Here is a 14,736-nt window from a genome sequence, read left to right as displayed (position 1 = left end):
CGTTATGGCAAACCTCCCCTCGCACGCACACGCTGTCTGACAGCAAAGTCAGGTGTCCTTTACTCTAATCTCCAGTGATGTTTTTCCATTTCTGGGCTGTGCCAGAGCACATCCCTTGGACCAGCGCACTGACACAGGCCTCTGTGGTTATCCCTTCTCTGTACACTTTCCAAGGAAGAGCAGCCCGCAGATTTTTTTCCAACCTCCTCCTCTACCCACTGTGTTCTGCGGGTGCTTTAACTCTTGTCTGTTCGTTTTGGCTCTGGACAGGCATCAACACCTTTCACACACGCCACTGCACCACAGACCAGACCACTCGCTACCGTCACTGGCCTAAAGCCCCGACCAATCCCGACCGATTTGCCGCAGATCGGCCCCTGCACACCGCCGAGCCTCAGCCGAGCTCCGCGAAACGCCGGCGGGCGGAAGCGGCCACGCTGCTGGCGGCGATTTGAGCTTATAAGCGCCGAGGAATGAGCCGCGACCGCTCCCTGACAAAGAACATGGCGGCTGCGCTGCCCCTCGCCGGCAGCGGTGCGAAGTGCGCATGCGCAGCAGGCGCCGTCACTCCTCCCCTCCGCATGGCGGCGCTGCGCTCAACCGGGCCCTTTCCCTGCGCCCCGAGGACTACAGTACCCAGCATGCCTCGCGGGGCTCGACCGGAAAAGGGTCACGGCAGCGCTTGCGTAGTGGGTGCGGCGAGTAGCGGCCGGCGGCGCAGGGCGGAAGCGGCGGGCTCGCGCCGCCATGAGGGGCGCTCGGTGGGGCGCCGCGCTCGGCGCCTGGGGCGGCGGCGGCTCCCGGCCGGCCCCGCTCCGGGCCCCGCTGCCTCCGGCTCCTCGGAGAGGTGAGAGGCACCGGGAGGCCGCGCTCGGCCCCTTCCCGCGCTGGGAGCCGGCTGCCCGCTGTGGGAGGGGATAACGTCGGCCTCGGGGGCTGCGCTGGGGCTGCGCTGGCGGGCGGGGCTGCTCGCCCGAGGGCGACCGTGGGTCCCCGTCCCCGGGGCGGTGTGACGGAGCGCAGAACGAGCGCAGAACGCCTTTGGCGCTGGAACGAGCCCCGGCCGAGGGGTGCGGTACGGGGGCAGGAGTGGCTTGTGGGGGCTGGCAGAGGGTGTCGTGGGGCGGGAGGAGCGAGGGGCGGTGGCGAGGGGCGCGAAAAGACATCGCAGAGCGGTCTGGGGTACCGTCCTTGGGAGCACGAGTTGGAAGACGGCTTTGGGCCGAGAGCTGTGCATCCGGTCAATCCAGGAGCGACGCGATAGGAAAGAAAACAGCGCGTGTAGGCGATCGACAGCTTCATGCTGTGATATTAGGGATTTAGGGCCCCTGACAGTGCAGGGTGAGGGCTTGGACTCGATGATCTTGGGGGTCTCTTCCAACCAAATGATTCTATGATTAGTTTTTCCGAGAGAGTGTCTCTACAATATATATGTTCAATGGGAAAAAAAAATCGACTAATGCATTTAGAGGACAAAGATCTGTGTTTAAAAGCTGTTATGGCTCAGTGAAAAAAGAATGTTCTGTTCCACAGTAAATTTTAGAGTTATTTTAAAATGTTCGTACATGGTATTCGGGGTTCATGCACTTAAACAGAAATCTTTCCTTTGTCTCTTTAATCTTACACAGATTTTGGGTACTACAGCTGGCTCAGATAGAGTCACTTCTTTAGAGGAGACCTGAGCTAGCACATAACTTGATTTGTCTAGCAGTGACACAATAGAACTTCCCTGTTGTTTAAATGATACAAAGCTTTGGAGTAAAGGTCTAGATAAGACACAGAACAATGTTTTGGTTAAGTAGAGAGCCAGCAGCAGGAAAGGTTTGGAATAAGCATGGATTTAGAAGTAGCAGGGCTTTTTAGATAGCAAAGAATCTTTCAGAATGGAAACTGTAATGTGCAAGGCTTCACAAAGATAAGATTAAGGGAAAAATATGCTTGAAGTAAAGGGGGAGAAGCAGCGGAATGTGTTGTGGGAAAGCATTCACATAATAAACAGGGGAGATCTTTAACTAATACCTATTTCTGAGGTATTGGGTACAAACATCATATCCCTTTGAACCAACAAATTCATTCTGAATGTTGCATTTGCATAACTTTCTAAAAAAAATCCGTAGCTTTATCTTTACACATGCCACTCTCATTGCTGGAAAGGATAGTAGTAGTAGAAAGTGTAAAGGAACGTGATTGAGGGATTCTGTGAAGAACCAAATGAATTATGTTAGCTGTAGCCAGCAGAAACTGCCAGTGTGTAAGAACCGTTGATGTTTTAAAAGTAGAAATGTGATTTAAATTATATTTCTCAAATATTACAAACCAATTGGTTGCGGTGGTATAGATTTCCTCTGGAAAAGGAGCTGATGGATTCTGACTGGTGCTCTAACCACGCTATCAAAAGGATCCAGCTTTTTGTCACAACATCCATGCAGCTTTGCTATGATGAAAGAAATTAAAATTCTTGTGTTGCATGATGAATCAATCAGATTAAGTTTAAATCACACGTTGTCACTTCCAGGTTTTGCTGCCACACTCATTAGAAAGTCATATGATGTCAGACGAGTTGAAATCACGCCCCTGGAGCAGAGGAAGGTAACTTTTGATACCCATGCTTTAGTGCAGGATCTCGAAGCCCATGGTAAGTCATATCTGATAAAATAATTCAAAGGGAAACTTGAAGTACTGAAACTTTGAGTGCTATCGGTTTTCCTGAAGTACCAGTACTTTGTGATATAAAATGTTTTGGCAGCCTCTCGAGGAGGCTGATGAAGGAGAGGCACCTGACACTGTTTGATGCCTCTGTAACCACACAAATAACTATGATGTTAGATTTCATGGAATCATAGAATGGTTTGGGTTGGAAGGGACCTCAAAGATCATCTAGTTCCAACCCCCCTGCCATGGGCAGGGCCACCCTGCACTACACCAGGTTGCTCAAAGCCTCATCCAACCTGGCCTTGAACACCTCCAGGGATGGGGCATCTACAGCTTCTCTGGGCAACCTGTTCCAGTGCCTCACCACCCTCAGAGTGAAGAATTTCTTCCTTAGACCTAATCTAAATCTTCCCTCTCACAGCTTAAATCTGTTGCCCCTTGTCCTGTTGCCTTATTTGTCGCTGTAGGCAAGTTTCTGTAGTCTTCCAGCCGAGGAAGATGATACAGTTAACAAGTGTAGAGTAAGAATAACAGTTAAAGAACTGTTTTCTAGCAAAAAGAGAAGCTTTAATAGAAGTTCCTTCTATTGGCCTGCCAACAGTAATTTAAGGTTTTTTTCTGACTAGAAGTATTTGCAGCAGCGCAGTGCCGTGATACGTTCTCAATACCTGCACTTCTGCTTTGTACGAAAGGTCCGTCTGGCCCTGTCTTCTGACAGCAGCTGTGGGTCAGTGCCTGCTGCACAGAGGAGTGTCACAAGGGGCAGATGTATGTGACACGTCCTCTTGTACTTTCTAAGCCTCCAGTGCTTTTCCCCCTGGAGGTATTTTGGGTCAGCTACAAGTTTTAGTAGCCTTCAGTGGAATTCTTTTCACAAGATTATTCAGTCCCTGAACTGCCATAAACCACTTAGTACCCAAAACATCCTTTCTCATTGATTTTCACACATCCATTCCTTTCGTTTATGTGGAATCTGGCTTCTGTAAGGTTAACTTGATGCCCGCTCAGCTCTCTTGTGGGAAGAGGGAATGAACGTTCCCTCGTGTCACTCATGATTATGTAAACTTCTGTCATATTCCCCCATCGTTCTTCTCAAACAGAAGAATCTTAGCTTGTTGAATTTTTCCTTCAGCAGTAGCTTTTCCATACTTCTGATCATTCATGATGCCTTTCTGTGAATCTTTTCCACGTCTCTCACATCCTGTTTCAAAGGGGAGGAAACAGAGCTGCCGGCACAGTTTGACAACTGAACATGGCATGGGTTTGAACAGTGACATAATGTCGCATCTGTTTTGTTCTCTCCTCCTTTTCTGAATAATTCCAAAGGGTTTGGTTCACTTTATTGATCCCTACTAAGCATTGAGCTGCTATCTTCATCAGACTAGCAACTGCCTTTTGAAATCCGGAGATCTGTCTCCTAAGTGACAGTTGGAACTTTATCCAAACTGAGGTTAGGATGTTTTTCACTATTTGGGTCTAATAATAATATGTATTAGTGGTTAGAAGACTCCTAATAGTGCATTAACAAGGTGGAGTTTTTTCATGCATGCCAGACTTGCCAGCCTGTAGTTCCCTACGTCTCTTCTGGAACTGTTTTTAAAAACTGACACTGCATTTGCCATTTTTCAGTCCTCAGGTAACCTAGGTAGGCTGTGAGATGTTGCTTTTCCTCAGAGCTAGTTCAGCAACTTCTTCTCCAAGTTCCTTTAGAAGCCTGGTGCTCACACACTATGGTGTTGCTCAGTTTAGTTTGTTCCATAACTTCTACAAATACTTCAGTCCTACAGGGACAGGGCTCTGTAGGTAAAACCTTCACATACCACAGAAGTGAGAGACATTTAGTTTTTCTCAGACTTGCTGCAGGCTGTTTTCAGGCTCCATTCTCTTGCTTATATGAATTTCTCCACATTTTCTACACTTCCATGCAACAAGAATGGTTCCTGCTGTAGAGGAAGAAGAAAATAACGGATTGGCAAAAACCTACGTAACCCTGAGAATTCAGCGGAACTGAAGCGATGCTGTCACACCTCGTCGTGGCAGGAAGCTGTTGTAAAGCATGCATAGCTTTGTAGTAATGTAAACCAGCGGGGCACCTTGAGAGTAGTGGTATTTTAGAAGGGAGCAGCGGCGTATTTCTCTTTGCCCTGAAAGCATTTTTCAACAAAAAATTAATTGATCTCACTTTATAAAATGGGTCAACTGAAATAGAACACATCAGTGAGACTGCTGGAAATAAATCTTTAGGGCTAAAGCTCTCAGCACTAGATGTGGCTAATATGACAGCTGTTTGTTTGGGTTTTTTCCCCCCACTATTGATAATGCATCATCTTTAACACTTCAGAATTGCACCAAGCTATGGACAAAGTGTAATTGTTATTACCAGGAAGCAAAAATCTTAGTTTGAATTCATTCTGCAGGCAATGCATGCAGCAGATTTAAAATCAGTTTTGCATGTGTTTGTACCTGTGCACAACAATTTCAATGTGTGCAGACTTGCCTTCTAAATTTATTATTTTTTGGGATGCGTGCTTTGTAGCTCAAGGTAAGTTTGGTTTTAACAGAATTCGGGAAAGTTCCTTATAAAGTAAAACTTTGCTGAATTATTTTTACAATATATGAAAAGTTAAACATTGCACCGAAATTGTGTCCTCCTGGCAGCTGCGTGTGTGGAGTACTTCAGTATATTAAAAGTTAACGTGCTTCAGGTTTTTGCAGCATTAAGTCTGTGTTTTTGCTGATTAAATCACACTTACTGGCTCCTCGCTGTCAGTTTTCAATAATTATGTGACTTCCCATTTGCCACTGTAGTTAGGTACAGCACTGGAGTGTCCCAGTTTATTACGTACCTCTCGCTTTGCTCTTCATCCAGCTTTTTCTAATGTTACCCAAACTTGTTATCCTTCAAATGTCTTCTAGGCTTTGGGAAGGAGCAAGCGGAGACCATCGTATCGGCGTTAATAACCCTGTCGAATGTCAGCTTAGACACAGTCTATAAGGATATGGTTACACAGGCTCAGCAGGTAAAAAGTCATCTGTGGTGTTACGTACACATGTTGTGTAACTGTAGAATCATAGAATGGTTTGGGTTGGAAAGGACCTCAAAGATCATCTAGTTCCAGCCCCCCTGCCATGGGCAGGGAAACCTTCCACTACACCAGGTTGCCCAAAGCCTCATCCAACCTGGCCTTGAACACTTCCAGAAATGGGGCATCCACAACTTCTCTGGGCAACCTGTTCCAGTGCCTCACTACCCTCAGAGTGAAAAATTTCTTGCACGTTTAAAAGACAAGAGAGCAACTCTATAACTATAAACATTTTACCGAGATAATTTTTCCTAAGTTTCAAGGTGAGATTAAGAACAGTAATGTCTTAAACCTTCCATCTCACAGGAGTGTTTTCCAAAAGCAGCCACAATGTCTAAGCGTAATGCAGAGAATGAGGTCAAACCACAATTTTAACTGTGCTTTACAACCGTTAAGGGCAGCAGAGAGATTCAAGGAGGGGTTCCTGAGAAAACAAAACCACCTAAAATACAGAAAATTGTCAGGTTTGGAACGTTAGTAAAGATGTCAGCTTTGTCCACAGATACCCGGTATTTGTCCTATTTGCTTGTTCCTAAACTGAAAACTAGTATTAAAACTATGTCACGATTTTACTTCTGCTTTTCAGTCCTTAAAGCTACATCTGTAGTTGGAGCTAAACGTGGCTGGGGCATGGGCACGAACACCACCACACAGTTGTCTAGAGCATCCAACGGTTGCTGTGGCACCTTGACCTGATTTTGCCCCGTGCCAGCTCTCAGTCTCCCTGGCCTGGGCACAATTTATGTGAAGGTCCAGGGCCAGGAACTGTTCCTGCCAGGTGGAGTGGACAGAGCCACCTTGATTTAGGAGGAGGAGTTTTTAGCCACCTGGACATGTTCCGTGGCATGTCACTTGCCCTGAGGGACAGCAAGTGGGCTCTGAATTATTTAGTTGTTGTTATCAGCCTCGATGCTTGCGCTGGTCTGGTGAACACCTCAGCCTGCGCTCAAGCACCGTGTCCAGGCATCTCCTCCGCTCGGATAACTCCAGTTATTGTGTTGGTGGGCACACCTGGAGGCAGTGAGTCAGTGAAGCAGCGTGGCTGATGTCTCTGTTGGTAATAGAAGTGGTGACAAGTTTTGCTGTAACAAATTGCCAAAATAGAAAGAACTTCAGTTTTTCTTGTAGGCTGGACGTGTGGGCCAGGATGATAAGGGTGGGATGCACAGTCATGGTTTTCATAACTACTCAGGAAGGCTGTGCAAGCTGGAATGAGGTGCTGTTCTTCTTCAGCGAATTAACGGAGTTAAGCATTCATCAGGACTTTGTTTAAACTGCTGAGCCTTACTTCTAACAAATTTTCATCTTACTGGCATTTATTCTTAATAAAAGTTATCCAGCTTTTTTTCCTATAAATCTCAGAAGAAGACAAGAACTTGTGTCTCTATTTTTTTTTCATCAAAATGGAAACCTTTCTTTTTGAAAATCCTGTTATTGCATGTAAAGAAAGTCAGTATCCCGAACAGAATTTGCACGAAATCGGGTTAGACAGAAACACTGGGTCTTGTCATGTGGTCAGTGTTGAGACTGAATGTTTTAAGATGGGGTGAGGCAAATTAGCTCCTCAGTGTAAACGCTTTCCCAGGAATTGTGAAAAATTCCTTGTGTTCAACAGGGCAGTCAGACGTGAGGGGAAGTTGGGTCAGGGCATGTTTTAACCAATTCAGTTCAACATTGGATCTGAGAAACACTGTTTGCTGGTAATCTGAGGGAGAGCTCTGCGTTTTGCTGGCTCTCGGCTGCAAAAGCAGAATCTCACAGAGACGGATCATCTTCCGAGCTGAGCAGGAGGGTGACTTCCTTGTGCTAGCTAAAAGAGTGTTGCTTTCAAGATTCTAAAATACAAAGTTTCTTCCTTTTTTTTTTTAACACTCTGTAGTTTGTAAATAGCAGTTGAATTGTGAACTTGTTAGTCAAAACACCAGGAAGACTTTTTTCACATTTTACTAGTGTGTCTCACACTAACGCCGAGAGGATGGTGTGATATTCATGTCATTAAGTCTTTGGCTTTTGATAACTTTGTGGGCAAGAGACAGAGGTGCTTATTCAGGAACTGGATTCAAACCAACAATTAATGCTTCGTTGGCTACCAAGCGTTCATTGGAAGTGGAAGTGAATGAAGGACTAATCTCTAGTTTATTTCATAGCATAGTTTATTTACTGTAGTTATTTCGCAGCTGCTTGCACTAATACCTCTGGCTTTTCCGCTCATATTCACAGTTAGTGTAGTAAAGCAATAGAAAAAAAGAAAAAAAAAAAAAAAACAAAACCAAAACCTCTTGAGTCTTTCCAACAAATTGCAGCTATAAAATCCTGTGTTTCTGTCGCTTTCTTGCTGGAGAGTCTCCCCGTTTTTGTGCTTTGCAGTACCTAATTTCATAATTTCAGACCTAAAAAATCTTTACTTTCCTTTACGTGCCAGAAAGCGCGCACCTTAACGGACGGTATGTTTTCTTGTTTCTAAGGAAATAACTTTACAGCAGATAATGGCACATCTGGACTCCATTCGAAAAGACATGGTCATCTTGGAGAAAAGCGAATTTGCAAACTTGAGGGCAGAGAATGAGGTACTAATATTTTTAATTAAGCAGTTAAATTGTAATGTAGCTTGCTTTATACGTGTTGTATGTTTTTGTGGAACAAAATATGAATGTAAAAGTAACTACGGATACTTTCACCAGAGCTGAAGTGTTTGCAAGTTACAGCTTCTGTGATCACAAAAACATATTTCATGTGATAGGACTTGCTCAGTTCTGTAAAGAAAAAAAAAATCTGCACATCTTAGAGTAGTCTCCTGTATTTTTATTTAAATGTGGTTCTAGTAGAGCCTTGTCACCATTAACCAGACAGTGCAGGGAGAGTAGTCAGCTGTGTGATCGCAGCAATTTAATTAAACTGGTGATTGCCACACGTTTCACTTCGGCTTGGCAGCATTTTGGTGGTTTTCTGCTGCCTTTAGTCTCAGAATAACAAGGTCATCATCGTTGCAAAATAATCCCTTTCTTCTGAGCAAAATTCCCAGCAGATGTGTATGGCTGTATAAATTGAACACACCAGCCAGGATATTTAATCAGGAACAAATTGCCCCATTGGGAGAAAAATTATGGAAGAATAATTGCGTGTGTGTGGTGGTGACGCTTACATGACTGATTAATTTGGTCAGGAGTTTTCTGAATTTGTAAAAGCGTTTTTTGGGGTTTTTTTCTCCTCTGCACCCAGAAAATGAAAGTTGAATTGGATCAAGTGAAACAGCAGCTAATGGTAAGTAAACAGCAAGTACCTACGCGCCCCTACTAGGGAGAGTAAATCGTTATTTTCATAATCCTTTTTTGCTTTGGAGAATGAGACCGGTAAAATCCGAGCCGACAGCAAGCTGGACATAAACCTGGAAAGGAGCAGAGTGACGGATATGGTAAGCTGCTCGATGAAGGCACCTTCATCAGTTCTGTGTCTTGTTTTCCTTTACTGCAATTGTGAATTATTGTTTATCCACAGTTCACAGATCAGGAGAGGAAACTGATGGAAGCAACTACGGAGTTTCATAAGAAAGTGAGTATCCAGCAAATATTTCACAGGCTGGAAGTCCTCAAGGTTGCTCGCAGGCACTGGAGTCTAAGAGGCCAAAGATGGGCATGTCCCATCTTCAGTGTCTCCTCCCTTAGAATCATAGAATGGTTTGAGTTGGAAGAGACCTCAAAGATCATCTAGTTCCAACCCCCTTGCCATGGGCAGGGAAACCCTCCACTACACCAGGTTGCCCAAAGCCTCATCCAACCTGGCCTTGAACACTTTGTTTTGCAAGAATTTTAGGATACTATCTGCGTGCTGCACAGTGCCTCCTTCAGGAGGCGCTGGCGTGTCAGAGACAGAAATCTGTGTGATCCGAGTTTTCTCTTTTTCTGTCTCCCTCTTCAATATTCTTCCTGGATTGTAGTGAATGCTGTTCTGTGTCTTTGGAAGTATCTTACCAGTTACAGGTTTTACTTCAGTGATAGGCTGGGCGTTTGTTTCTCTTTCTCGTTGCTGGTAGCGTGGTGTTCTTGTTTGGCTTTGCAAAGCTGGAAGGACTAAAGATCTTTGTCACATGTATGCCATCTTTTAACGTTTCAGGATTCGAGTACCAACAGCGTCATCTCTGAAATCAGTAATAAAATTGACACCGAAATAGCTTCCTTAAAAACGCTCATGGAATCCAATAAACTTGATACGATCCGTTATTTGGCAGGTATGTAATAGGCAAGGAGGTGAGTACCAGTATTGTATTTTGGATGTGTAAGTATTTTTTTTTAATTCAAGAATATATGCAAAGTGAACTCAAGAAGTCAGTTGTGTAACAGCAGATAGCTGGGACTCGGGGGCCAGGATCCTCCCCAGTTGAAAGAAATGTGACGGAGAACACAGACAAGGTGGGAACATGTGGACACTGCTGCAGTTGGACTAGGATTGCACCCAGAACTGGGATTAGGAGGAACATGGATATGACTTTTTAATTATTTTTTAAAGAGTAGGAAAGAAGCCTAAATACCTTGTCTAGTCTGACAACAGCTCTGCTTGCTGCAGGGCAGCCATTTATGTGGCAGAGTTGCTCCTACAGTTCTCCTGAGCTTATTTATGTCACCCTGAAAGGTTGCTGATGTTTGGGACTAGTCTGAGAGCGACCAGTTCTGCCTCCCACTCAGTCCCCCACAGACACATGGTTTGTGTGGCAGTTCTGGTACTCTCCCCTGCCAAGCAGAACAAACTTCAGTCTGATTTGAGATTGTCTGCTCAATATCTACATAAGCAGTGGAATTCTTATTGTGTTGGAGCATGGATAAAAAGGGAGTAACACATGACATGTGGAAGTGGGAACAAGTTAAAAGGGAAACAGGATGAGCTTTATTCTAACACTAATTGAACCAGCAGCTTAACAAATCTGAAAGACAACTCGGGCTTCAGAGGTGCTGCCTGATGTCGTGTCAGGGGTGTGTATTGTCATTTTGTTCAGTGGGAAATCATTTTAATTACGGCTCATGCAAGCCCTGGCACAGCCATCCCTCCTGTAACACAATTCCCAGCAGACGGGTGACGATAGCGAAAGTTACTGTAGCCCATTGTGCTCTGTAATACCCAGCGTAGTTACCTGGATGTGTCCCCGAAAACTTAGTTCCTCAGGCTGCGGAATTTGCCCTCCTGTCTCACCGCCTGGGCAGTGCTGCCGTGCAGGATGTTACAGCTAAGACAAGGCATCGTCTTCCAAAATGATTCCGTCACACCTGCAGCAGTTCAGGAGGTTTAGGAGGCCCTGCTCCAGAGTTGTTATCATTCTTCCATCTGTTTGCAGTTAATTTCCTCTATGGAGAAGGTGATAAATTCTGGCATTCAGATAATTATTTCCTTTCTTTTGTTTTTTTAACAGCTTCGGTTTTCACCTGCTTAGCAATAGCACTGGGATTTTACAGGTTCTGGAAGTAGATGTCAGTGGAATGACTACATCAAGTACAGGTGGAGGAAAGGCCACCCAGGCAACATCAGCTGGACTATCATGTTTGCGCTGTACATAACTTTGGTACCTGTTTGTTTCGATGTTCTTACTGTGCACTAAAAACATTATCTGAATACGTAACACTAAAAATCGAAAGAATTGGAGAGGAAGTAAGCAAGTAGTAGTACTTCATTGTGCCCCGTTGGATACTGGATTTATTTCAAAAGACTTCTTATGCTGAATCAGAAAGTCTTTCCTAATGTGTTTTAGAATTAATTGTGTTTTCTTTTGGAGTTTTCTCACCGAAACATTCTCACTCTCAGCTCTTCCAAAAATGGAAATATTAAACATTTGATATGCCCTTGAAATGGGCAGTTCCCAAGTTTCTCAATATTCTCATATTGAGAATACTAATGCCAGATTCCAACAGATCTGCTCTGATCCAAGGAAATTCATCTTAAATATAGGATCTGGATTTTTGCCTTCATTCTGTTCCTCTTTTTTTCTGATGGATTCAAGCCTGGCCCTTTGGGCATTTGTATTTATATATAAACACACACTCCAAGGCCTTTACTAAAGAATCCTTGTTTTTCTTCAAAATTGGTTTATATAAATTTAAAATCTCGTGTAGAGCTAAAATGTCTCCACAGTTTTGGGGTTTTTTTTTAGTATCTCTTGCAATTTCCCAACCTCAGAGGTCAATGGAATGGGAGAACTTCTCTGTCTTTGTCTTTCCAAGGGGAAATGCCTCCACTCTCAGCAACTCTACAGCCCTGGGGCAGACAAGTGCTCTTAACTCCTTCCTTCAAGTAGCGCAGAGTATTTCCAGTAAACCCTCATGTATTTTCTGGGCATAGGATCTGGCTTGTAACATGGAAACACTCAGCATCTCAGTGGTGCCAGTGGAGGTGGTGGTTGTCGTCTTCCCACCTGTTCTGTAATCCTGTGGGACATGCCGACTCCCCTGACTTCTGCTGGTGATCCCTCCACCTTCTGCAAGGCCTGCACAACTCTTGTTGCAGAGATGGGACATCACAGGTGGATGCCTTACAAAATGGAAGCAGTTACACCTTCTGGAGTACAAATGCATATGCTTAGTTTGATTCTTTTAGTAAAATAATAATTAAAAAAAAAAATCCTTTCTGGATTAAACTTTTAAGAGTAGGCCCTTTATGGGCTAAGGAGTATGTAGTATGATGCGTGGCATTTTTTTAATTGCAGTTTTATGGTCAATTCTTATATTCTGTGCATTAAATTATTTATCATCTTCATTTAAGAAAATAAAATTAATTTCTTATGTTTGCTACCTGACTATCTGGGATAATTGAATACAGACTACCAGACTGAAAATGTGACATTTACAGCAGGCACAGTGCTGTTACTCTGGGAGTTGAGGCTGCTCGTTCTGTTGTCTGTGTGCTTGTCAAAGAGGTGTTGGCAGCGAGGATCTCGGCAGGTGGCAGGCAGCCACCTGTGTCTGTTGTAAGTGCTGCGTGTGCAAATCCATCTTCTTGTAAGCTGTAACAATTTCTGAGGTTCTCTGAAGCATAGAGTTATTTAGGTTGGAAGAGTCCATGAAGACCATCAAGTCCAACCATTAACCTAACACTGCCTAGTCCACCTCTAAACCATGTCCCTAAGCACCACATCTACACATCTTTTACACACCTCCAGGGATGGTGACTCAACCACTTCCCTGGGCAGCCTGTTCCAGTGCTTGACGACCCTTTCGGTGAAGAAATTTTTCCTAATAGCCCATCTAAACCTCTCCTGGTGCAACATGAGGATGTTTCCTCTCGTACTGTCCCTTGCTGCCTGGGAAAAGAGACCGATATCCAGCTGCAGCCTCCTTTCAGGTAGCTGTAGAGAGCAATAAGGTCTCCCCTCAGCCTCCTCCTCCAGGCTAAATGACCTCAGTTCCCTCAGCTGCTCCTCATAAGCCTTGTGCTCCAGATCCTTCACCAGCTTCACTGCCCTCCTTTGGATGTGGAATGACTCAGGGTGATCTTTGGCATTGTTGCTACATGAGAGTTTAGTACCAATGGTGATGTAGGAAGTAGCTCATCTACTGCACCTTTTCACCACCACCAACCCCTACCTACTGAAGTGGGCTTCAGAGTCTGAATTTCTCCTCTTTAACACAAGGCTTACGCTGTTACTCGGGGTGCCTCTCAGTCTGTGCACGCAAAAACAAGTTGATTTTTTTCTTCAGTACCTTTGAAATTCTCAGAGAGTGAGTCTCCTGTGGTAACTAGAGGACAGATCAGGGCTCAAGAACTAGCAAATTAGCCTTATAGTGCCAGGATTTCTTACTGAAATCAAAACCCAAAATACGCTCGATGAGGGCTTTACAGAGAAAAGAAATTCACAATAGCACACAGATGAGAGAAAAATCTTTATACGTGTGGTCATGAAATGTGTTTTAGGCATGGAGGCTTGTTGTTCCTGATCCCAGTGTGCCTCCTAACAGTGAATCCTGCAGCCCTGAGTTACTCAGACGCCTTCCGCTGCAGTTCCTCTGGCACCTCATGAAAGGAACGTTTTCCTGGCTTGTTTAGAAATGACTTGAAAATGGAAAGTGAGGGGCCTGGCATCTGTCTGCAGCTGAGCAAGTGCTTCTCCCAGATACTGCACTGTGGTTCCACACTGAAGGTCCTAGTTGATTATTTTAGGAGGTAAGGTGCTTTTTTATTAATACTATTATTATTTTTGAAGGCAGAAGTACAAAACAGATGGGGATACTTTTCTCAGACCTAGTAGGACCTATGACATTGCTGTAGTTAACTCCTGAAATTTCACCTTGTAATTTGCAACGCTGTTGCTAAACTACCACCTGGATAGAAAGAGAAGTTGTACTATTTTTTTTTCAAATAAAAATGCTGCTGCTGTGATGTGAAAATATTTTCTATCCCAGAGAGCTAAAGAAACAGTTCAGTGAAATTCAGTGAACCACAACTCATCTGTGGAGCTGGGCTGCATTCTCTAGAATATGGCCGTTCCACCTCAGTCTGCCTGCCCCTCATCGGAGACTTGTTCCTCACCGCAGCCTCACAAACACTCCTCCAGGGCTGCAGGCTGGTTTCTTCTTGACTTTCTTCTTTTCTTTGCAAGACTTGGAGATGGTCTCAGCCTCCTGAAAACAAAGGACATCACAGCCATTAAATAGCAATCACTTAAACCTGCTACCTTCTAAGACAGGATTTAAAAATGTATGGCTTTGAGTAGCCACAGAATATTGTGTTCAAACCGAACCTGAGGGCAGAGTGTAGTCCCAGGGCATGGGATGATAGAGCAGGGTCAGATTTCATGGAATCATAGCACGGTTTGGGTTGGAAGGGACCTTAGAGATCATCTAGTTCCAACCCCCCTGCCATGGGCAGGGACACCCTCCACTACACCAGGTTGCCCAAAGCCTCATCCAACCTGGCCTTGAACACTTCCAAAGACAGGGTACCCACAACTTCTCTGGGCAACCTGTCCCAGTGTTTCACCACCTTCACTGTAAAAAATTGCGTCCACTCCTGCATGACTGCCCTA

At 44.5% G+C, this 14,736-nt stretch overlaps 2 protein-coding genes across 6 annotated transcripts in view; one reads left to right on the top strand and one right to left on the bottom strand.

Moving 5' to 3' along the window:
* The first annotated feature begins 747 nt into the window (after positions 1-747).
* CCDC90B (coiled-coil domain containing 90B) overlaps positions 748-14,736 on the top strand; it is a 15,723-nt gene continuing 1,734 nt past the window's right edge. Inside the window, exons 1-9 of one of the 3 annotated variants that reach the window (XM_086622094.1) lie at positions 748-847; positions 2,516-2,635; positions 5,569-5,672; positions 8,201-8,302; positions 8,955-8,996; positions 9,076-9,147; positions 9,231-9,284; positions 9,846-9,960; positions 11,134-11,459. In XM_086622094.1, coding sequence (XP_086478220.1) covers positions 748-847; positions 2,516-2,635; positions 5,569-5,672; positions 8,201-8,302; positions 8,955-8,996; positions 9,076-9,147; positions 9,231-9,284; positions 9,846-9,960; positions 11,134-11,189 — 765 coding nt within the window. In that variant the 3' untranslated portion in view covers positions 11,190-11,459. Of the gene's footprint in view, positions 848-2,515; positions 2,636-5,568; positions 5,673-8,200; positions 8,303-8,954; positions 8,997-9,075; positions 9,148-9,230; positions 9,285-9,845; positions 9,961-11,133; positions 11,460-14,736 lie in introns of those variants that run through there. The other 2 variants (XM_086622103.1, XM_086622108.1) reach the window with 2 other exon arrangements.
* ANKRD42 (ankyrin repeat domain 42) overlaps positions 14,203-14,736 on the bottom strand; it is an 18,923-nt gene continuing 18,389 nt past the window's right edge. For all 3 annotated transcript variants that reach the window (XM_009992845.2, XM_086622068.1, XM_086622077.1), the window contains one exon: positions 14,203-14,332. In XM_009992845.2, the coding sequence (XP_009991147.1) occupies positions 14,237-14,332 (96 nt within the window). In that variant the 3' untranslated portion in view covers positions 14,203-14,236. The remainder of the gene's footprint in view (positions 14,333-14,736) is intronic.

This window comes from Tauraco erythrolophus, chromosome 1 (genome assembly GCF_009769465.1).
Source record: "Tauraco erythrolophus isolate bTauEry1 chromosome 1, bTauEry1.pri, whole genome shotgun sequence".
NCBI lineage: Eukaryota > Metazoa > Chordata > Aves > Musophagiformes > Musophagidae > Tauraco > Tauraco erythrolophus.
This window is presented reverse-complemented; position numbering and strand designations above follow the sequence as displayed.